Source organism: Meriones unguiculatus, chromosome 3, assembly GCF_030254825.1.
Source record: "Meriones unguiculatus strain TT.TT164.6M chromosome 3, Bangor_MerUng_6.1, whole genome shotgun sequence".
In the NCBI taxonomy this organism is placed as follows: domain Eukaryota; kingdom Metazoa; phylum Chordata; class Mammalia; order Rodentia; family Muridae; genus Meriones; species Meriones unguiculatus.
Genome location: NC_083351.1, coordinates 49,859,700 through 49,883,673, shown reverse-complemented (window position 1 = coordinate 49,883,673; position 23,974 = coordinate 49,859,700). Strand labels below are relative to the sequence as shown.

General features: G+C 43.8%; 1 protein-coding gene across 1 annotated transcript in view; it reads left to right on the top strand.

Annotated features, from left to right (window-relative positions):
* The first annotated feature begins 385 nt into the window (after window positions 1-385).
* The window catches only part of Fkbp9 (FKBP prolyl isomerase 9), a 44,766-nt gene continuing 21,177 nt past the window's right edge, over window positions 386-23,974 (top strand). The window contains exons 1-5 of the mRNA XM_021657879.2: window positions 386-775; window positions 18,712-18,857; window positions 19,474-19,663; window positions 20,282-20,427; window positions 23,403-23,592. Coding sequence (XP_021513554.1) covers window positions 555-775; window positions 18,712-18,857; window positions 19,474-19,663; window positions 20,282-20,427; window positions 23,403-23,592 — 893 coding nt within the window. The 5' untranslated portion in view covers window positions 386-554. The remainder of the gene's footprint in view (window positions 776-18,711; window positions 18,858-19,473; window positions 19,664-20,281; window positions 20,428-23,402; window positions 23,593-23,974) is intronic.

The following is a 23,974-nucleotide window of genomic DNA, read 5'->3' as shown; positions in this document are numbered from 1 at the left end:
GTTGAGAAAGCCCTGGTGATTTACTTTTAATATTCCGCAGTTTAAATAAATCGAGGACTCGTTTAGGTAGTGGTAGCTTGTGAGATCTGGCGCTCTAGCCAAGATGTCACATGTTTGGGAAGTAACGTTCACTAATCTCGTTAGTTCACAGCAACTCAGAAGCATCCAGAGGGATGGTTCCAGCCTGTTTACTGTGTACATCCTGTAACTGATATTTTAAAAAGACTCTTAGGTTTCTTTCCTTTCTCAGAGCAGCAAGGGGAAACGGGACCCGCTGCCACGTAGGAGTCTCCAAAGCGTCTCCTGGGACCTGCGGAGCTCAGACACGGGGCGGGGCAGTCACAGCGGTCTTCTGCTAGCGGGGAAGGCGGAGGAATTCCCAAGCTCCGGCATCCGGGCTGGTCGACGCCCCTCGAGCTGAGCGCGGCTCCTCCCCTCCCCAGCCTGGCGGGGGGCGGTCGCTGCGGCCCGGGGCGAACCGGGAGACCTTTCCACGTTTGCATTGCCGCGGTGCGCCCGGCCTTACCCCTCGCCGCTCCTGTCCAGGCCGCGCGATGGCATTCGGGGCCCGGGGTTGGCGGCCCCGGTCGCTGCTCCTGCTGCTGCTCTGGGTGACCGGGCAGGCGGCTCCCGTGTTGGGCCTGGTTGTGAGCTCGGAGCTGCAGATCGAGCGGAGCTTCGTGCCTGATGAGTGCCCGCGCACGGTGCGCAGCGGCGACTTCGTGCGCTACCACTACGTGGGAACTTTCCTCGACGGCCAGAAGTTCGACTCCAGGTACCCCGTGCCCCCTTCACTCCCTAGGGACCTCCACCAGCCTACCCCTGCCCCATTCCGCTCTCTTCCTCCCGCGGCCGCAGCGGTAGGTAGGTGGGACCTTGAGGTTGGTCCGGACAATCTCTCCTTTCCTCTCAGCCCAGCTCAGCCGCACATGCTTTCACACAGTCACGTAAAATGGCCACTCTACGAGACCTCTAAGAGTGGGTGATGCCGCCCGCCTCCTTCTTGAGGATCCTTCCTGACTGGTCGGTCCCTGGGTTTCATCCCTTGATTGTCTGGTCTGCCCAGCTGTAGCACTGGCTAGGAGTGTAGCACTGGGTAGGAGGAGGAGGAGGCATCACCTCCTCCTCCTGAGGCTGATAATTGTAATCTCAGTAGTGAACTGTTGAAGTGCTAGGCACAGTTCTGTTTTGTGTGTATACAAATATGCATGAGCTCATTTAAATCTTTTGTGAGTTTCCAGAAGAACCTTGCCTTCATATATAAATATATATATTTTAACCAACAAGGTAACCAAGACCAGTGATACTTGTGCAAACGATGGACTCAGGCTATGGGAATTCAAATGCAGTGACTATGTGTGTAAAGTCCTTTGCGCCTTCCGCTTCCGGTTTCATAAAAACTCCAGGAGACATGGCCTGGAGCAGCCCCGTGGGGCTTGTCTGCATAACCTGTCAAGTCTTGAGCTGACTTCAGCTTCACTTCTCTCCCTGGCTGCTGTTACTAACCCTATGCTGTGCCCTCATGGTGAACCACTCCACCAGGCAGCGAACGGTTGAGCCTCTGCTATGTACCTGAGTGGGCTTATGTACAAAACAAGCAGCCACCCTTGTTGTTTTTGAAATTCTAGGTATTGAGTATGTAAAAGCCATTTTGCTTCTCTGTACTATGTGGCACAAAGCAAGTGCTTAGATAGGGTCATCCTTTGTGGTAATTACTTTTTGGGAAGCACAGGGAGATTGAACCCAGAACTTCGTACATTCTAGGCAAACCTCTAATACTGAGACCTCGTCATAGAGTTGTTTCAGTTGTAGCTTTAATGAGGTATTCCCATGGCATTCAGGTCTCCTAGAATGTACAGGGCTGGTGAGATGGTTCAGTGGTTAAATGCTGCCAAGCTTGATGACCTGAATTCAATCAGTGGGGCTCACAAAGTAGAAAGGGAGAAATGATTCCCACAAGTTGACCTCTCACCTCCACACAATTGTCAAGGCACACCCTCCATAGAACATAATATGTTAAAAAAAAAACCCTGAAAAAATAGATTATATGATTATACAATTTTTTTGAACATACATTTTATTTGGTTTGGATATATACCTAGGAATAGAATTGTTGAATCATATGGGACTTAGGTCTAAGTTTTTGCGGCCCAGAACCTCCAAACTATGAATTGTTTTCCATAATTCACTAAACTGCCATTCCCTCTATCAGTGTTTCTATATCTTCATGTTCTTTTTCACATTTTTTAGTAGTTGTCTTTTTAAAAAGTCCGTTTTCTGGGCATGGTGATACATGCCTTTATCCCAGCATTGGGGAGGCAGAGGCCAGCCTGGTCTACATAGTGAGTACCAGCACAGTTAGGGCTGCATCTTGAGACTTGTCTCAAAAAGCGAAACAAAACAGAACAAACCCGCCTGGACAATTCCCAAATTACATTTATGTATTTATTTATGGTGTGTGAATGTGTTTGTGTGTACTCAAACTTACATGCCTGTGCATGCTGGGGTGCAGGTGTGAAGGTCAGAGCTCCGCAGGCCGGTGTTAATTCTCTCCTTTCACTGTGTGTGTCCTGGGGTTTGAATTTAGGTTACTCGACTTGCTGGCAGTTCCCTTTCCGGCTGAGCGGTATTGCCGACCCATCATCATGGCTGTGATCTTCATTCCCCTAAAGATGTCGAGCATCTCTTCAGTGCTCATTGGTTATTTGTATATCTTTGATTTGCTCCTTTCATTATAAAATCAGAATCCTTTTTGGCTTGAACGGAAGGTAATTAACAGTTCCCATTAGAACAAGTTCTACTCTCTAGGGATGGCTGCCACTGAGAGGCAGTATAGGTCAGTGGAAAGAGCACCTTGCTACTACCTTGCACTGTCTACCCTCAAGAGATCTAGTCTCAGACGTTTGGCTGTCATTTAGCGTAGGCAAGTTATTACAAAATGGTGAGACAGGCCCAATAAGAACAGCAGAGCCTGCCCTCTCCCAAAAGGGCTTACTTAGTTTTACCCCATGTCTTCATTTTCATCTCAAAAGAATTCCTCACAAGACGTTGAGGAAGGTATCTCATTACAGATAAAGAAACTGCAGCTGAGAATATTCAAATGACTTGCCCAAGACACCTTAGAATTAGGTGGTCATATGTGAATTTTAATGCAGGCAGTTTATGGCCATAATCTATGTTCTATAGTCTGCCCATAAATACAGTGGAAGAAATACAAGAAGCAATGGACTCACATAGAAGCCTTAATTATATGTTGTGTGTGTGTAAGAGGTGGGTGGTCAGGATTGAGTTCCTAGATTGCAAGGGTAAGACTGAAGGAAGAGCAAAATGCCCCAGGGAGGAGCTGAGGAGGAGGGGGAGTTGTTTGGGGAGGTGGCATGGCTGGTAGTAGGGTATGGAGGCAGGTGCATGGTGTTGCTGAAGGAGGCCTGGTCGATGCAGTCTGAGTAAGAGGTGAAGTAAGTTCTGTTGCTCTCCTTGTGTAGTTCCTGTCCCCTCCAGGTCTTTTTGTCTCCCCCTTCTTTCATAAGATTCCCTGCACTCTGCCCAAAGTTTGGCTATGAGTCTCAGCATCTGCCTTGATACCCTGCAGGGTGAAGCCTTTCAGAGGCCCTCTGTGGCAGGCTCCTGTCCTGTTCCCTGTTTTCTCCCTCTTCTGATGTCCATCCTCTTTGCCTTTTTGAATGAGGATTGAGCATCTTAGCTAGAGTCCTTCTTTTTGCTTAGCTTCTTTAGGTGTACAGATTTTAGTATGTTTATCCTATGTCTAATATCCACTTATGAGTGAGTATATACCCTGTGTGTCTTTCTTCTTCTGGGATAACTCACTCAGGATGATCTTTTCCAGTTCCCACCATGGATTTGGGCACAAGGGTCTTTTCTGATACTGATAACCCAACCAAGGACCAATCATGGAGATAACCTAGAACCCCTGCACAGATGTAGCCCATGGCAGTTCAGTGTCCAAGTGGGTTCCATAGTAATGGGAACAGGGACTGTCTCTGATATCAACTGGTTGGCCTGCTTTTTGATCACTTTCCCCTGAGGTGGGGGGGAGGGCAGCCTTACCAGGCCACAGAGGAAGACAATGCAGCCACACCTGATGAGACCTGATAGACTAGGATCAGAAGAAAGGGGAGGAAGACCTCCCCTATCAGTGGACTGGGAGAGGGACATGGGTGGAGAAGGGGAGGAAAAATGGGGTTGAGAGGGGAGGAGGGAGGGAGCTAGAGGGTGATACAAAGTGAATAAACTGTAATTAATAAAAATAAAAATAAAAAAAAGGTGAAGTAAGAGTGGAGCAGTGGCAAGCAGGAGAAGTAAGAGGAAGCTAGAGGTAAAGATTTAAAAAAAAAAACATTTTAAAAAGACTTTAAAACTTTTACCTGAAAGAATTATGCAGATTTATAGGAAACTGTAACAAGCAGGAACCAGCTTTGGAGGGATCTTGCTTCTGTCTATGAGGTTTGGACCTTGTCAAAGGATAGTAAAGAGTTTGAGACCTGGAACTCAGTGATTAGATGCCCTTTTTACAAGTGGTTGACAATGGGAAACTGAATGGAGAGGAAAGACACAGAGTAGCTGTTTCATTGTTTCCCGCTTAGGTCTCTATTCCTTTGGAATTTGTGGAATGTTAGGATATGAGTTTGATATTCTCTCTCTTTTTAATGAAAAAAAGAGATTTTTATTATTTTTAACTATGTGTCTGTGTGTGGATATGGGCATATGCATGTGTCCCAGAAGTATTGGATCCCCGAAAGTTGGAGTTAACAGGCAATTATGTGCTGGGAATCAAACCCAAGCCTGATTAAAGAGTAGTATTAACTTTTCCATTGAGCCAGCATCTCACCAGCCCGAAACTTTGGTAGTTATGCAAAGTATGTGTAGAGAGGAGAAATCTAGAAGTTTGGTTTTTGGCTGCCTTGGGGGGAGGGGCATTGCCAGAAGAAAGTGGCAATTGTCCATTGTCCGCTGATGAGATGGCTCAGTGGGTGAGGTGCTTGCTGCCTCTCCTGATGACTTACGTGCCCACACCCGCAGTAAGTAACTATTAAAAAAAGAAAAGAAAATGAGGACTTGTACTCGGACTAGAGTCATAAGCCACCAAGAGTATCTTGTGCCATGAGTTTTTTATTATTGCTGTTCTGTGTTTTTTTCTTTTTATGTATCTTTTTTTCATTAAAAAAATATTTTTGTATTCACTTTACATCCTTGTTGTAGCCCAGTCCCTCCACTCCTCCCAGGCCCAAGCTCCTTTTCTCCTTCCCTCCACTTTCCCCCTTCTCCCTCAGAAAAAGGGAGCTTCCTTTCCCATCCATCCCAACTCATCAAGTTGCATCAAAAATGAACATGTCCTCTTCCCCTGTGACCTGATAAGGCAGTCCTGCCAGGGGAAAAAAAACTGGACTCCCTACACATCTCCCAATGTTTGGCTGTGAGTCTAGTCTTTTTTGAGGTGCTTCTGGCCAGAGCCTTTTGGAGGACAACTCTGTCAGGCTCCTATCTGTAAGTTTAGCAGAGTGTCGTTCATAGTGTCAGGGGTTGGCACTCCCTGAAAGGGTGAGTCTTTGGTTGGGCCAGGTATTGGTTGGACATTCCCTCAATCTGTGTTTTATCTTTATCTCTGCACATCTTGTAGGCAGGGTCAATTTTGGGTCAAAGTTTTTGTGGGTTGGTGTTCCCCTCTGTCTGCTAATAGACTAGTCTAGTTAGAGGGTATCTTCTTCAGTCTCTATGGTCTCTGCTGGTAGGAGTCTCTGCTTGAGTACCCTCATATCCTCCCAGGAGCCTACCCTGTTTGTGTTTCACAGACATACCCCCACCCTCAGTTTCTCTTTTCTCTATAGGCCTTCTGTCCTCTTGCCCTCACTCTTTCCAGGTTTGATCTCCACCCTCTTATCTCTCTGTGTCCCCTCCCTTGTTCCCTCTCTTCAGCCATTACTTTTGTCTATTCTATCTCTTCTGCTGAGTGAGATTTAGGCATCCTCCCTTGGATCCTCTATGTTACTTATCTTCTTTGAGTCTGTGCCTCGTAGTATGCTTATCCTGTACTATATGGTTAAAATCCACTTATAAGTAAGTACATACCATCTGTCAGTTACTTTGAAGCCAATGGGGCCTTTTCTGCATATAAACATTCACAGTTACCAACTTGAGTGGATCTTCAGCCTTGGGCCACTGCTTTGAATGTGTCTTTGTTTAACCTCTGTGGGCTTGTTAATGTGCTCCTGTGTCCACTGTTGCAGATGCAAGCAAATGGCAGCTTTCATTTGCTGGTGCTGTGGCACTCCTGGCCAGCCCTCCCACTTTCATCTTAGGAGATCCATCACGATCCTAGGCTTGAGAGTAAGGGGAATGCACTTTTAGGGACTTTGATTTCCTTCTGGGACCAAAGTTGAATATGTTTTTACTTCCATTATCTTGGCAAAAAGTGCTTCTCACTGTTTCATTCACAGCCTCCAGATCTGTCTGCACAGCTGCAAGGTGCCGGCATTTGATTGATGGGTGCCCACTGCATGCCTTGGTTGGTAGGTCAACTTGTGCTGCTCTAGCTTTCAAAGGAAATGTGCCAAAGTCCCCTAGAGAGATTCTTACACAGTTCTGATTTTGTTGGCTCTGGGGTTTGTATCCAAGAAGAATTTGTATTTGCAGCAAGTTTCCTACTGATCCAGCTGTCTTGAAGATAGGACTTTGAGAACCATTGCTCAAAAGAACCATAGGTTTGATGGAGCTCAGTTCACTACATTTTCATTCACTTACCCATTCACTCATTCATTAAACAAATACTTACCGAGTACCAACTCTTCCAGGTGCAGGAGATGTAGCAGTGAGTACAACAGAATCCCTGACCTTAGGAAGCTCACCTTTCTACCAGAAGGACATATACATTCTATAAGTTATGCAGCAAAATAGAAGTTGGTGAGAGACAGGTAGAGCGGTGGGAGATTGAGGTGGAGGCGAAGCACTGAAGCACTAAGCTCAGAAAGGTGCGATGGCTTTGGCCATCCTGATAACAACTAGCTTCTGGACTCTATGGTAGACCCTCCTTGTCTCACATATGTCAGCTGGCATGCAGAGACTACCAAGTGAGTGGCAGACTCTGCCAGTTCCAGTGAGAAGGGGATTTCTGCCTGCTAGGGAAGGATTTGGGGAAGACGTGATGCTTGAGATAGGCCTTGACCATTGATAGAATTTTATTTCTTCAATGTAGAGAGTGTGCTTAAGAGAGAAAGAGACGTGTGCAAAGCCTGGGCATGAACAGTGCCATGCTCAAGGAACAGGAAAAAAGTCCTTGATGGTTGGATCAGGAGGCTGGAGACCCAGAGCTGGCCAGGTGTGGAGAGCTGTTCCATAGAAGCCCTGATAGCTATTAGAGGTCTTTGTGTAAAGGAGTAGAATTCAGGAGGTCTTCAGTGGATAGGTTATGAGTAGGGAACCCTAGTGATTAGTCTTGTTGCAAACTTATTTTGCATAATTATTCAGTTAAGTTTCTAATGCTGGGATATAACAGACTAAAAACAAAAAAAGCCACGCCCTTGTTATGGTTGAGGAAAGTACCAATTCCAGCTGACCAGAGCAGAGAGCATAGGGAATTTGTTGGAAGAATCTCAGATGCTGTGAGACAGACAGAGACTGGCTCTCCAGCACATGGCACAGGCGGGCCGTAGACAGCTTGCCGCCGCACTGTGCAGCACAGAGAGATGATGTCACCCAGGGGCCTGCCAGTCGTGGCTAGCCTTAACCTGGAGCCACCACAATGTGCAAGTATGAGGTGGTCAGGCAGCCCTGCTCTCTGTGGCCAGGGTGAAGACCCTGTGCCATGTGTGAGAGGGTAGGTCTGTGGGTGGCATTACAGTTCACAGGTTCTGTCTGTCTTCCTCCTCCTTTGCTGTGGTGGCTGGATTTGATTTGATTTGATCTCTGTGAGTCATAGGCATACGACAGCTTTGGCCACCAAGCCAGGTATCAAGCTAGGATGAACAAAGGACTGCCATCTGCTCTGCCCCTGACTGATAGAAGGATAAGTCTGTTTAAGTTGGTACCCAGGCTCATCCTTCTGTAGGTCAGGTCCTCAGAGAAGAACCACTGGGTTGGTAGCCCCTGGGATAGTGTTGGGGTGGACTGGGAGAGAACAATGATAAGCAGAGCTAGTCAGGGCATGCTCACACAGGCAGGCAGTGTTTAGAATGTGAATGTACTGTGGCAAGAATGGGGATGCTAGAGTGCTGCTGGTGAGCTTTGAGCCTTGGGCTTCCTTCTGACTTAGGGAAAGTACACTTCCTGTGAGGGTCCCTGGAGGCTATTGGCACATTGACAAAGCACACTATCCTGGGAAGATTTTTGATTCTCTCTATGGGGCATTGCTGGTTACTATACATTCATATGAATGGTTTGATTTGTGTCTATTTTTCTGACTGAGCCCTTGTTAAGAATTATCTATGGGAACCTGACATTTTTTTTTTTAATTTTTGGAATCTAACATCTTAATTTGTGCAATTACTTAAAAATAATACTCTGTAACAGGAATGTGACTGCTTGACTTTGCTTTGAAATTTTTCCTTTTAATATTTTAATGTGCTGGAGATCATCCCAGCTCCTTGCCTGCTCATTCTCTCCTTTTCATCTTTCTCGTCCTTCTTCACAACCTTTCTTCATTTTCCATCTGGGCAGCAGACAGGTAGCTTGCCAGATCATTTACTGGTGTCTTTATCCTGCCAGGTTCCATTAGCTGCTGGTAGACGTGGCTGCCTGGGAGAAATACTCTTGCACAAAGCGTCTGGTAAGCCTAGCCACCTCTGGGAGTGTATGGTGCAGAGAGTGGGGGGTAGGAAAAGTCAGACCTTGCCTGTCCTCTTTCTGCCCCTGGATCCATTCTCAGTGGAGGAATGTCATGAGGGCGGGGGGGGGGGGGGGAGCCACCCTGCCAGGAGGAGAGGTTTAGTTTCATTCCCTAAGGGCTCCTGTGTCGGGACCATGGTTGTCATGAGAAGCAGACCCCAGGTGAGGCAGCCACCTTCATTTGGCACAGGGAAACTGAGCTAACCTGGAGGTATGTTCCCAAGGTGGCTCCTGAATCCAGGGCTGCTTCTTGTGTACTTTCCGCACGACAGCCTTGGATATCCTTTTTTTGGTGTGTGTGTCATTTTGAGATAGGGCTGGGCTCAAATTTGACATCTTCCCGTCTTAGTCTCTTAAACATGGGGATTACAAGTTTTTGCCATCGTGCTTGGCCTGTTGATCTTCCAGTGTTGCCCATGTTTGGCGCAAATTCATGGGTTCAAGAGATCTTTGTGCCACTCACTATTGTGGCTGGGGTCATCTTTATAGTGTTCAGAAACATTGTCCTTAGGTTTGTAATGGTCCAAACGGAATCTTAAACTAGAATTTATTTATTTATTTTTCCTTTCTCCTAGTTGATGTGTATAATAGAACCGAGAGTAGAATTTTCTGCCTAGGGATGGCCGTTTTTCTTTTGTCTCTGGATCTGAGATAAGAATGGTTTCAGCAAGACCGGTATAAGCATATGCCACTGAATTTTAGTGTTTAAAAGTATTTATTGTTTTATTTTTATGTGTATGTGAATGTGCCTCAGTGTTCGAGAACCATGTGCATTCAGAGGCTTGTGGAGGTTTGCAGAGAGGATTGGGTCCCCTGGAACTAGAGTTACGAGTAAGTTGTGAGCCACCATGTGGGTAGAGGGGACCAAACCCAAGTCCTCTGCTGAGATAGAGTAGCAAATGCTCTTAACCACTGAGCCTTCTTCTCTCTAGCTCCATCAATTACTTTAAAATAATGAATAGGACACATAATAGAGGCTGGGGTCGTAACTCAGTGATAGAAATGTGAGGCAGCGCGCTGAAGAGATGTCTCAATGGTGAAGAGCACTGCCGCTCTTGCAGAGGACCCGGCCTCTATTTCTGGAACCCACAGGCCTTACAACCCTTTGTAATTCTGGGTGATCTGATGCTTCTTCTCGAATTCATAGGCATCAGGTACATGGGTGGTACACAGATATACACGCAGGGAAAACACTCATGCACAGTAAAAAAAATTAAAAAAAAAAGTGAGGCCATGGATTCAATTTCAAGCACAGCAAATAAATGATAGTGATATATATGCACTGGTTAGGTAATTTTAAAACTTAAAGTTCTACTGCCTAGCTTCTGAGGATTTGAGAAGGGGCTTCTGGGCAGGTGGTCCCTTATTGCACTGTGGATTTTCATCTGTCATGCTCCCACCTTTCCAGGTTCTCCCCTGATGGGACTTTGACCACATCCTGTGTTACATGTTCTTGGATCTGTCTTCCCATTAAAATCCACTCTGTTCTCTATTTGCTTTCAATTTCCCCAAGTTTTGTTGCCATTCCTGGGATGTTTTGGCCATTTTTATTGTTCCTTTAATCCCTTTGAAGGGGAAAGTCTGGGTGACTTTATGGACTCATTTTACTATTGCTCTTTTATTTGTTTCATTTTAGATTATATGTATGTGTTTGAATATAGACACTTTTGGGTACCCAGGGAGGCCAGTGTCAGATTCCCTGGAATTACAGACGGTTGTGAGCCACCCAACTGGGTCCTCTGCAATAGCAGAGGCTCTTAACCACTGCGCCATCTTTCCATTCGTCTTTTATTTATTTTTGTTAATTTTTTTTTTTTTGAAGGTAGGGTCTAGCCATGCAGCCCCGGACGGTTTCAGTCCTCCTCCCTCGGTTTTCCAGTGCTTAGATTACAGGCACGCACCAGCCCCCCGCTTGCCGTCTGTTCCTTCAGATGTTCTTTCTTGCTGTGACCCCACTTCAGCCTTTGTGCAGAGGTGCAGCCTGTGATTTACACTCTAAGAGCCGGCGTGCCAAGTGCTTATTTATGCTAAGTAATACGTTGCAAAATGTTGTGTACTTCTGTGTAGTAGACAGTTTACTGAGGTGGATATGGTGCGTTTTACTTTTCTCCAGCAATAGTGTCATGGCTGGATCTATTGGTTTTTGTTTTTCTTCCTTCCTTCCTTCTTTCTTTCTTTCTTTTTTTTTTTTTTTTAGATAGGGTCTCGAACTTGTTGGCCTTGACTTCTGATCCTCCTGACGGTTGGGATGACGGGTCTTGTGGTGTTGAAGATTGGGTCCAGGGCTTCCTGTGTGCCAGGCAAGCCCTCCACTTCTGAGTTACTTTCTGGCTAGGTCTCACTTCCCACTTTCTTAAGTGTTAACTTCATTTTGCAGCATAATGAAGGCACCCCCTTCTCAGCCCTGGGCTGCACACTGTTCCCTGTGCTGCGTCCATATATGTACCTGTGCAAAACAGCCCTTTTGCTATTGTTCTTTAAAAAAATAAAACTTACCATTGTAACCATTTCAAAGTATGTAGTAGTAGTGTGGATTACATGCATGTTAGTATGCAATAGATCACTAGGGCTGTTTTTCTTTTCGTTTTCTTAAACTCCTGTAACTGTAGATTCACCGTCAGTCCCTCCCCATTTTCCTTGCACCGCAGTTTCCTGGTAACCATATTTTACTTTTGTTTCTATGGGTTTAATTGTGTGTGTGTGTGTTATTTTTCAAACAGGGTCTCACAATATAGCTCAGGCAGCACTGGAGCTCACTAGGTAGCCCAGACTGGCCTTAAACTTGGGGTCTTCCTGTCTTAGCTGATCAGGTACTGGGATTATAAAGTCGTGTGCTATCATGTCTGGCTCATGTCCTTTGTGGAATCATGTGTGTAGTGTTTATCTTTCTTGGCTAGTTCATTTCTCTTAATGAAGTATCCGGAAGATACATAGGTAATACATAGCATACTATAGGATTTCTTTTATTTTGTTTATTTTCTTCATTTTTTCTATTTCCCCCACTTGTCAGCTGATAGACATTTAGATTGTTTTCGTTTCTTGGGCTGTAGGGAATATGTCCATGCAGATATCTCTGTGAGGACCTGTTTTTATTTCTTTTGTATAAATAAGATTCTTAGGTCTTCATGTATTTCTGAGTTAAATTGTTGGATTACATTCTTTTTTGCCTGGCCTCTAATTCCTTGATCTTCCTGGCTCAACATCCCCATTGCTGGGATGATGGGTGTGAAACTAGGGCTTCATGTTTTGTTCTAGGAGTCTTGTAGCTTTGGATCTTAAGTTTATGTCATTAATATGCTTTGCATTTGATGGCATAAGGCAAATTAGATATCTGTATTCTCTGGCATGCTTTATTGGGGCCTAGCATGTTGCCACCATATGGTCTTATCAACGATCTCTTGATCACGTATGAAAGAGTTCATTTCTGAGCTCTTTGTTCAGTTTCATTAGCTTCTGTAATTTAAATCTAGGCACACTGTTTTCATTATCATAGTCTTTTATAGTTAAAGATCAGAAGCTAGAGGGTTCTATATTTGTGCTTCTTTCATAGGATTATTGGCACTATTTGAGTCTTTAGAATTTTCAGGTAATTTTTCTCCTTCTAAAAAATGCCAGTAATAATTTGATAGGAATTGCCTTGGCTCTGTAGGTCACTTGGGTGGTTACAAGTTTTTTAATGAGATTAGGTCTTCCAATCTATGAAAACAGTATATAGTGTCTTTGTTTTTGTCTTCTTTAATTTGTTTTTGCTTAAAAATGTTTAATATTTATCATGTATATATACACATATATATGTATATAATATATATGTGTGTGTGTGTGTGTGTGTGTGCATGACTGTGCAGTGCACACATGCATGTATGGAGGTCAGAGGGCAACCTGCAGGAGTTGTTTCTCTCCTTCTACCAGTTGGGTTCTGGGGATCAAACTTGGGTCATCAGGCTTGTTTACAAGTGTCCTTACGGGGTAAGCCACCTTGACAGCCCTCTTCTATTTCTTTCAGCAATATTTTTCTAGTTTCAGGGTGTAATTCTTGGGTCCTTGTTTAGTTTACTTCTAGAAAACTTTGTAGATAGAATTTTTTATTATCTACTGGTAGAATGGAAACAGCTCAGTTTTGCTTATTGACTTTTGTATCATGCAACATTGCCAAAGTCTTGGAGAGAGAGAGAGAGAGAGAGAGAGAGAGAGAAGAGTGTGAATGAGCTCTTTTGGGTTTTCTACAGACAGTTTCTTGCATAAGCACAGTAATACTTACCTTTCCTCTGTCGAGGTTGGATCTTTCTACTTTTTCTTGCTGAATTGGCCTTGCCAGTTTTTTTCCAGGACTTTGTTAAATAGAAGTGGGAAAGTAGGCATCATTATTTTATTCCTGAGAACAGGGAGGAAACATCCGGTCTTTTCACCATTGAGTACAATGTCAGCTGTGCACAGCCCTTTCATTAGGCCTTCCTGGAACTGCCTGGTTGGGTGAACCATCTGTTTTCCTGTGGGACCCCAATTGGGACATCTATAAAAGGTGTGAATGTGTTGGACAGTGGGACAGGCTACATATGTGCTTATTCCAGCATTTGCAGAAATGATTTTCATGACCGGTTCTGGGCTTGATGCTTCGTATGAGTTTATGCCAGTTGCAATGATCAGCATAAATCTACCTAGGACAACTTCATTTTTTCCAGATGACCAGCCCTTTAAGCAATAGATAGCACTGGTCTCACATTGTTAGAGCCTATGTGTCTGAGTGTGTATATAATACATTTCGGCATCATTTTTCACAGTGCAGTGTGATCATAAAAGGGAGGCATTAACGCCATGAGGCTGACCATCAGAGGAATTAACAACACTGTGAGGCTACAGAGTTTCCAGAGGCCTATGCCAGGAGCTGTGAGTTAGACAGTCCTGGTTTCTTTGTTTTTTCTTTCATCTTTGTTTTTTCCCACTTGACTGACTTTTTGAGCTTGAAAAAATTTTAATGCCCAGGGTGCCTGAATGTCTGAGCACCTACTTGTATTATGTAAGAATTATGAGGATTCAAGGATTAGGAGGGTTCAAGCTTTTCTACTGGGCCTAACACATAAGAAATGTTCTGTAAGTAGTAGTTACTATTGAAAACGTACATTTCAGTTATACTGAGTGAGGTCAACCAGACACGGAAAGAGAAGTACCATGTGCTCCAAATCTTTAGATTTGAGTATGTAATCTGAAATATCTGAAGAAGTACAAGAAAGGGACGATGGGGGAATGGAGAAGGAAGAAACCGGGTCTATAAAGGGGCATAGTAGGAGGGGAATGCTGTGAAGAATAATGAAAAAGATGCGTGCATGGACTTTAGCATGGACAAGGAAGGAAGGTTAATGCGGGGGAGAGTGAAGAGGCAAAGGTAAATAGCACTAAGGGCGTTTGAAGAAAACCATCAAGCAACATGCTACTATATAGGATTACTTAAAAATATATAATATATATGTGCATGTGTATATGTGTATGTATGTATGTATACGTGTGTACATGCTCCCCTCAAGAGTTATGCATTGAACACAAATCCTGGTGCCAAGATGGGAATGTTCCAACAAATTGTAGGTCAGAAAAATTTAAGAGACTCCTGAAACAATATGGAATATTGCCATTTTCCTTCCAGAATTTGCTGTAAAACCCTGCTGCTGGAGATGCTACATACTTGAGATCAGGACATGGAGGAATATAACTGGAACCAACCTAGAAGGAAGGTGCTCTGCAAGCCACCAAGGGAGGGAAGCAATCAGTAGTGCTAACCAGTTGTAAAGCTTATCAACAACAACAATTACCAGCCTGGAAAGATATTTCTAGTGGTGTAATAGTGGCGCTTTTATCTTGGGGGTTACCAACAGTTGTCTCGTTGGACTTATGACCTGCTCAATAGGAAGGAATCATGACTAGTACTGTAAATCTAGCTAATTACCCAGGGCTGGAGAGGCCATAGACTGAAAGAAGAACCTGCTACCACCATTTTCCTAAACCAATATAACTTCTAACTGCATTCTAAACAATTATCCTTATACCCACTGTAGCTCTCACACCTTGTCAAAGAAGCTTCTTTTTACAACAGATGGAGACTATTTCAGAGATCCACAATTGGCCAAAGTGCAGAGAATAAGTGACTTTGAGGTGCCCAACCCTAACTGATAAATCTGCTGTACTTAAAGCTCAGAGAAAATCATGAAAAAAGACTGTAAGAGCCAGAGGCCCAGGATGCCTGCTATTAAATAATGTTTCTTAGGGAAAAGAAAACATATCCATGAAATATCAGCAGTATGGTTGCCTAATCAAATTTAGCGTAATGACAATACCAGCTGATATGTCAGGGTTGATGGGTGCAATGCCACAAGGTTTCACTCCTAGATGAAGAACTACAAGTGGTCAATGCCAGCTAAGAGAATTCCACAGGTGAGCTCCCACACAGGATATCCAATTCCAAGTGGTCAGCCTTGGGAACATGTTTATATAAGAAATGCTAAATGTATAAACACACACACACAATTGTACAGAAGTCTTAGGGCAAGGCATGGTCATGTAGGGAATCTGCAGAGTTTATTTCCTCTGGGACCTCTGGGAAAGGGGGAAGACTGAATCACAAAAAGGAGGGACATTGGCAGATGCTATGAAAGTGACACTTGGGAGGCAGAGGGTCTCGAACGTGGAGAACTTGGCTTGATCTGAGAAAGCAGAATTGGTAGGTGGAAATCTCAGTGCTGCGTTTGCAGAGAAAAAATTATGAGCTACAGAAAGAATGAAAGAACAAAGTTTGTTAGAACAAATAGCTCCCATTAAGGTGGCTAAAAGGGCCCTAGGGGCTACTAAGGAACTCTGGGTTGCCCTTTTTGTAGGCCCCTAGCTCTCTCCCTTCTGCACTTCCTTTCCTTCTTCCTGGTTGGTCTGGCTGGTACCCTCACCTGAGTAACTTCAACCCTCAAACCCCGTAGAACAAGAAGCAGCCCCTCTTAAAGGGTCCCACACCCAGTTTCCTCATCAGCTTCAGTTCCTCTGGCTCTTCTTCAGCGTGTACACACACGACAATAATAATTAGATAAGGGGGCATGAATTTGGGAGGTAGGGTGTGGAGTGGCTTGAGGGGAAAGGAAGGGGTAGGAGAGAAGGGGATACAGTGCTCTTGTATGAAGTTCTCAAAATAAGTTGGGGCCAGAGAGATGGCTCTGTGTTGAGAGCACAGGCTTCCCTTTCAGAGCACCCAGGCTTGATTCCCAGAACTCGAGTAGTGGTTTACAACTGTCCAGTTCCAGGGATCTGAGGTGGGTACCAGGCGTGCGTGTGGTGTACAGACATACGTGCAGGCAAAGCACTCATACTTGTAACATAAATTTTAAAAATAAAAACAAGTAAATAAAACAAAGCCCAGAAACACTACCTATAAGAGAAGTGCTCTCTCTCACTCTTTTTTTTTTTAGGGGGTGTTTAAAAATGGATCATTCCATAGTATCTGTCTTAATTAGGTTTCTATTGCTGCAATGTAACACCATGACTAGAAAGCAAGTTGGGGAAAGGGTTTATTTGACTTATATTTCCAGATCATAGTCCATCATCAGAGGAAGTCAGGATAGGAATTCAAACAGTGCAGGAACCTGGAGGCAGGAGCTGATGCAGAGGCCATGGAGGAGTGCTGCTTACTGGCTTGCTTCACATGGCCTTTTTATAGGACCAAGGACCATCAGCCCAGGAATGGCAGCTCCCACAATGGGCTGGGCCCTCTCCCATTGATCAGTAATTGAGAAAACGCCCTATAGCTGGATCTCATGGAGGCATTTCCTTAGTTGAGGCTACTTTCTTTCTGATGACTCTAGCTTTTGTCAAGTTGACACACAAACCCAGCCAGTGCAGTATCTATATATGTGTTAATGGAAAATGGTATCACTTTACATTGTAGCTTTGTTACCTACTGTGCGTCTGTGTGTGTGTGTGTGTATGTATGTGTGAAAGTGCATGCGTGCTTGCCACAGCACACATGCAGAGGTCACAGAATGTCTTGAGGCAGTTGGTTCTTTCTATCCACCATATGAGTCCTGGGGACCCAAGTTGTCAGGCTTGGCAGCAGGTGCCTTTGCCAGCTGAGCCATCTCATTGGCCCTGCCCCTCACTTATGTGACTGACCTTCTGTGTGAGTGTGTAGGAATTCTAAAGATGGCCACAGAAAATTTAACTGTACGTCTAACAAAAAATGAAGCTGGGGCCATACCCTTGAGTTGTTTCCACTGTTTATTAACACTGTTTATTTCCACTGTTTTTATTAAGTGAAAGAAAGTTTTCTTTCACTTAACTTCCACTATTTTTCGTTCATTTCCCCTTCCCCACCCTGACTCTTTTTTTGGTTCTACAGTACTGGGGACTAAATCCCAAGCCTTGCAATGCTAGACAACTCTTCCATCACTTAGCAGAATCCCCAGACCTCTTTCCCTTTAAATTTCGAGGCAGTCTTGCAAGGTTGCCCAGGCTAGCCTTGAACTTGTAATCCTTCTTTCTCAGTCTCCTTGTTACACATGGGCTATCAGTCACAGGTGTGCAGTTTTTTTTTTTTAATACAATGTTTGAAACTATTCGTCTCTCTGACATTTTTTTATTAAATTTTTATTTTTTACATTAGTTACATTTTATTCGCTTTGTATCCCAGCTATGGCCCCCTCCCTTGTTCCTTCCCAATCCCACCCTCCCTCATCTCCTCCCATGCCCCTCTTTAAGTACACTGATAGAGGAGGTCTCCTCCCCTTCCATCTGACCCTAGCTTATCAGGTCTCATCAGGACTGGCTGCAGTGTCCTCCTCTGTGGCCTGGCAAAGCTGCTCCTCCCTCAGGGGGAGTGGGGGGTGGTCAAAGAGCCAGCCACTGAGTTTATGTCAGAAATGGTCCCTGTTCCCATTACTAGGGAACCCAGTTGGATACTGAGCTGCCATGGGCTACATCTGTGCAGAGGTTCTAGGTTATATCCATGAATGGATCTTGGTTGGAGTATCAGTCTCAGAAAAGGCTCCTGTACCCAGATATTTTGGTTCTGTTGCTCTCCTTGTGGAGCTCCTGTCCTCTCCAGGTCTTTTTATCTCTCCCTTCTTTCATAAGATTCCCTGCACTCTGCCCAAAGTTTGGTTATGAGTCTCAGCATCTGCTTTGATATACTGCTAGGTAGAGTCTTTCAGCAGCTGTCTGTGGTACACTCCTGTTCTGTTTCTTTTTTTCTCCTTCCAATGTCCATCTCATTTGTCTTTCTGAATGAGGATTGATCATCTTACCCAGGGTCCTCCTTCTTGTTTAGCTTCTTTAGGTGTACAGATTTTAGTATGTTTATCCTATCTTATAGGTCTCTGACAGTTTATAAAGTACTTATAGACAGAGTCCTGGTCTTGGCCTTCATTTATCTGTCTCAAAGCACTTAACCGAGCCATCTCCTAGAACATAAACCTTTGTTGCTGAATTTAATGTTAAAGAACAATGGCATAAATCCCAGCCATTATTTGTTATTGATTACCAGACCTGTCAGCATTGAATAGTGTGTGCTCAGGAAACCAGACAACAACTTTCAGGACTTAGTTCTCTGCTTCTGCTGAGGGTTTGGGGGATCAAACTCAGGTTGTCAGGCTTGTGTAGCAAGCATTTTTAAGTGGATTTGCTGGCAATATTCAAGTTACTATTACTATATTAGTATGGTAATTATATATTCTAGATAGTAACTATAAAACATAACTAATCAACCCTGCATATACTGGGCAATGAGGACAAATACTGGCTCAGTACCTCCTAGGCAGGACTTTTCCTTTGCTGTGGTTTTCTTGAAGCTGCTTTCACAATGGCAGCTGACTATGCTTTTATTTCTCTCCCTGCTTTCTGGATGGTCAGCTATGACAGAGACTCTACCTTCAATGTGTTTGTGGGAAAAGGCCAGCTGATTGCGGGGATGGACCAAGCTCTGGTCGGGATGTGTGTCAACGAGAGACGTTTCGTGACGATTCCCCCAAACCTCGCCTACGGAAGTGAAGGAGTTTGTAAGTTTTCACTCTGTATTTACGGATACATTTGCAGACTCTCCAGCCAACCTGACTGGAGAATTTGGGATATTTAATACAGGAAAAAGAAAGGCCCAACACTCCAAAGCTAGCATTTCCATTGTGGTTTATATCTTAGATATGGATTGGGAGTATATAAGGAACTCCTGATGAGAGAATGTTTTTCTCTCTCTCTTACTTTAATTTTATTTGGAGGAAGAAACAGCACTTTGGAATTGTACATCAGTGATGGGTTTGGATTCTTTTGGCTTCTGTTCACATTGGCAGTAGTCATCAATTGACTCTTTCCCTGTGAACAAATGCTTATTTAACTGTTGGTCATTGACAGTAGACCAAAGATCTCACCTAAATCCAGCCTGGTGAACCAGTGGGTTTATTGGAGTAGCTTACAGAAGCATGGCTGAGGGATTATTGGGAGGAGTGTGAGTCACTCAGTGGCAGCTGTATCACTACAAAGCCCATTGTAGTGTCACATAAAAGTTGCTCAACATGGAAAAAAAGAAAAAAAAAAAGCTACTCAACAGCGGCTTGCTAGGGAATCTCTGAATTGCCAGGAGATGGCAGTCTTTCAGTGTAAACATGCTTTCATTTCTAGCTGGTGTGATCCCTCCAAACTCAGTTCTTCATTTTGATGTTCTCCTGATGGATATTTGGAATTCTGAAGACCAGGTTCAGATTCAGACGTATTTCAAGCCCCCCAGTTGCCCTCGGACTATCCAGGTATCTGATTTTGTGAGGTACCACTACAACGGAACGTTCTTGGATGGGACACTGTTCGATTCCAGGTAAGTCCCACTGTTGGCGGCAAGTGTGAATGCCCTTTGGTTTCTTCTGTCATGTCTTTGTCCTGTGCTCATTAGGAAACCAGAAAAGGTAGTCTGCCAAACTGCACCTTAGTATTAGATCCTGCCCCATGTGGTTTTGGCTAGTGTTTGATACTTCTCAGTGCCAGCATCAAACTATAACACCTTTGAAGAAATTTAAAATTCCATTTAAACGATTTAATGATTTCATTTAAATATTTGTAGCTCTCCACTCAAGTGAAGGGGCCATGTTTCCCAGTAAGGTCATAAGAGTTTGACTTATTTATATAGTTTGTCCATGAAAAGGGAAGGGGAAAATGAAACTATGGAGAAATATGAGGCTAGGATAAGGACTGGAGAATTCGCTGAGATTTTTTTTTTTTTTTGTCATTACAGTGTGTTCAATGAGTAGGATAGCTGCTGGTATAAATATGACTTTTTCATTTATTCCTAATATCAAGGGGATAAAAATGGGATATATGTTTGTTACTAGATATGAGTGTGGGCTCTTTGTTTACTTGAGATTTGGGAAACAAAAGTTCCAAGGGATGAGTTAGAAATGGTATGGAACTTGCTTCCCTCCTCTTTGATTTTTTTAAGTCACAATCGCATGAAAACCTATGACACGTACGTGGGGATTGGATGGCTGATTCCTGGAATGGACAAAGGGCTGCTGGGCATGTGTGTCGGGGAGAAGCGGATCATCACCATCCCCCCTTTCCTGGCCTATGGAGAAGAGGGAGATGGTAAGTCCTTGTCTTTCTCAGAGCTTCTTTCATTCATCATCTTCATATGTTTATTTCTATTTATGAGTGAGTGTGTGTGTGCCTCCCTGTCTGTCTGTGTACCGCATTGCCCACACAGGCCAGAAGAGGGCTTCAGATACCCTGAAGCTCGAGAGACAGGCTGTTGAGAGCTGCCAAATGTGGGTGCTGGAACCCAACCCCAGTCTTCTGCAAGAGCAGCAAGTGCTTTTGACTCCTGGGCCATCTCTGAGTCATTACTCTAGCCTCATCGTCCTTACTTTTCTTTGTATCGATTAGTTCATCTGTGTCCATTGAAATATACCGGACCTTTTGCTCTAGGCCAACACTACCACTTTGGTAGCTACTAGTAACCACATGTGGCTGTTTACATTTAAGTAAAAATGAATTAAAATTTGGTTCTGGTCACAGCCTCACATTTCAAGTGTACAAGAGTCACACATTGCTGAGGGCTCCTTAGCTACTACACAGATACGTTTTGTTCCCATCATTGCAGAGAGGTCTGTTGGACAGTGCTAGTCAGGATGATCTCCTGTCTGGAATTTGCATTTACTCATGGCCATTGGTGTTCTTGTTAAGCACTGTGTCCCTCCCTGTCTTGCCAGCTGCAGCCCTGGGCACCAGCTTCTTTCACTTTTTTATCTGTAAGCAAGATTTAATCTAGAGAGTTTAAAAAGCTATAAACATCAAAGTACGGATTTAGCTACTGATGTCTGAATCGATACATTTCCCAGCTTTTTACCTTTGTTTGCTTTATGAGTATGTTCTGCTTGGACAAACTCGAAGCATAACATTGGCTGTGGCTGTTGTGGACTTGTTAATGTGCTTGCCTAACATTCATAAAGCCCTGGGTTTGATCCTCAGCACATGGAGATGCCTGCTTCTAATTTCAGTACATGGGAAGTGAGAACGGGAGGATCAGGAGTTCATGATCATCCTCAGCTACATATTCAGTTTGAGGCCAGCCTTGGACACATAAGACCCTGTCTGGAAAGTAGAATAAAATAATTAGTGTCCTATGAAGAGAAGTAGGGTGTTAGCTCAGAAGTAAGGTTTGTTGATTATTCATATTAAATCTCACACATTTAATAGGAATGGTTGGACACACAGAAACATTTAGGCATTTAAGTAGTAGGCATATATGGAGTAAAGAACCGAAATGAGATCAGGATGTGGTGGCATACACCAGTAATAGCAGTTGAGAGTGAGCTAGAGTATTGTGAGTTCAAGGTCAGTCTGGAAGTAAGACACTACTTTAAAGAAACATGATAAAAAGGAATACAAATGAAAACATAGTTCTGTTGAAGAAGTTGAATGGTACTCAACTTATGATAACCAATGCAATATTTTTCACCCGCTTTCTGTGTCTGTAGAGCAAAGGAGAGAGGGACCTCAGGGGATGAGGCTCAGCCTTTCAAGGTCTGAGTTTAGCAGCCCAAGGAAAATGAACCCAAGTGAAACAATGTTCCTTTTAAACAGTTTTTCATACAACATTTTGACCATATCTTTTCCCTTCTCCAACTCTCCCCAACATCCTCCCCATCTTCCTACTCACCCCACTTCATGCTCGCTCTCTCAAAAAATGAAAATTAAAACAAACCAAAAAGAAAAAGATAAGAAACCCAACAAGACAAACAACAACAACAGATCAAAACAAAGCAAATAGTGAAAAACAAATAAACAAAAAACCACGTAGTCAATTTTGAGTTGCCCAAAGGTACTCTTTGGACATGGGGCCTGCCCTGGAGTATAGTTGATATTCCTACTAATGCTTCATTTGAGAAAAATTTTTTTTTCTCATTCAGTAGGTATTAATTGTGAATAGCTTCTTGGTTAGTGATAGGACTTGGTGATCACCTCCTCTAATCAGTGCTGGGATTTTGTCTAGTTTGAACCTGTGGAGCTCATGTGCTTGCTGTCACAGTCTCTGTGAGTTCGTGTGCATCAGTTCTGTTGTGTCTAGAGGCCACTAAGGAAACTTTCCTTTATTATCTTTATCCAAAAGCATAGGATACGTGAAGTTTGTTTTTACCTCCTGAGTCTTCTTCCCAATCCTGGAGGAAATGTTTCGATTCCAGGGGGAACTGCCGCACCATTTATGTGAATAGCTGATAGTCTGTATTGTTTAGAAGTATGTGCATTCAGTACAGGTAAAATCTCTTCATTTTTATTTTTATTTTTTTTTAGTGTAGGCTGAGCTTGAATTTCTAAGTATGACTTTGAATTCTCATCATCTTCCACCTCCTCAGTGCTGGATTACACTTGTGTGCCATGCTACTATGTCCGGTTTTACAGACGTAACGTGTTGTCTTCAGTGTTTTTGTGCTCTAAGATTGGCTGAATCCATAGAGGTAGAACCCAGGACTACAGCAGGTAGTCTGTATCCAGCATGTCCCGTCTTAGAAACGTCTACGAGTAACAGCACCATGTACAAATGACATGGAAAAGATGGAAAAACTGTTTTTGGATTATGTGTATTAATTTTTTTTGTTATATAACCTCTAGTTATATCTTGCTTTGGATAAAGAACATTTAAAAAATATGCTCTCAGTTTTAAAACACCAGGCTATAGAGTATTTTCCAGAGCAAATTCACAGTGGAATTTGCATACTTGAATGTTTACAATGCATTTGTGCTCAGACAGAACCCACAGGAGGTATGGATTTGGGTTACTGCCCACAGAGAGCTCCTCACTGCAGCCTGAGCATCTGAGGTGTGGTCATGGTGGTCTGATGTGGCTCCTGGCTGCCAGTCAGATGTTATGCTGTGTCCACTAGCCCACAGTTAGACACCAGGGTAAGACACTGCAGTTACACAACGTGGAGAGCAGAGCATTTGTTTCCTTTCCTTGAAAACTTAAAGGAATGTGGAGCACCAACACAGATGGTGGGAGTGGTCGTTGAAGCCCTTTTTAAAATTTTGTGTCTGGAATGACTTGTTCTTCCATTTCACTCTAGGGAAAGACATTCCTGGGCAGGCTTCCCTAGTCTTTGATGTTGCATTGTTGGACCTCCATAATCCTAAAGATAGCATTTCCATCGAAAACAAGGTAGTCCCTGAGAACTGTGAGCGAAGAAGTCAGAGTGGGGACTTCCTCAGGTACCATTACAATGGTACGCTTCTGGATGGCACCCTCTTTGATTCCAGGTAAGGAAACTACTTTTCACTCACCAGAACGTCTGACTAGGTGAAGTCTAACTAACCTCCGTTGACCATGGTCGAAATACACCATCAGTGCTGACTCAGTACCGGTCTCAGTTTTCAGATTCTGAGTTTCTTCCTAGGTGGTTACAAGGGTCTCTTAGTTTAGATGTTCCTGAAAGAAAACAGGAAGGGCTTACCCTAGACACCTGTTTATTCTTTCCCACTCTGAACCCCACTGCAGACTCCAGGACATGGAGTGATTCGAAGCGAGGTTAGAGAGATACAGTGGATGAAGAATCAGCTCTCGGTGCTGTCTTAGCTTCCTGAAGTTGGATAGCATTCGAGCTCTCTGAACATCAGCTTGAGTTTATGCCTTGCTTCACCA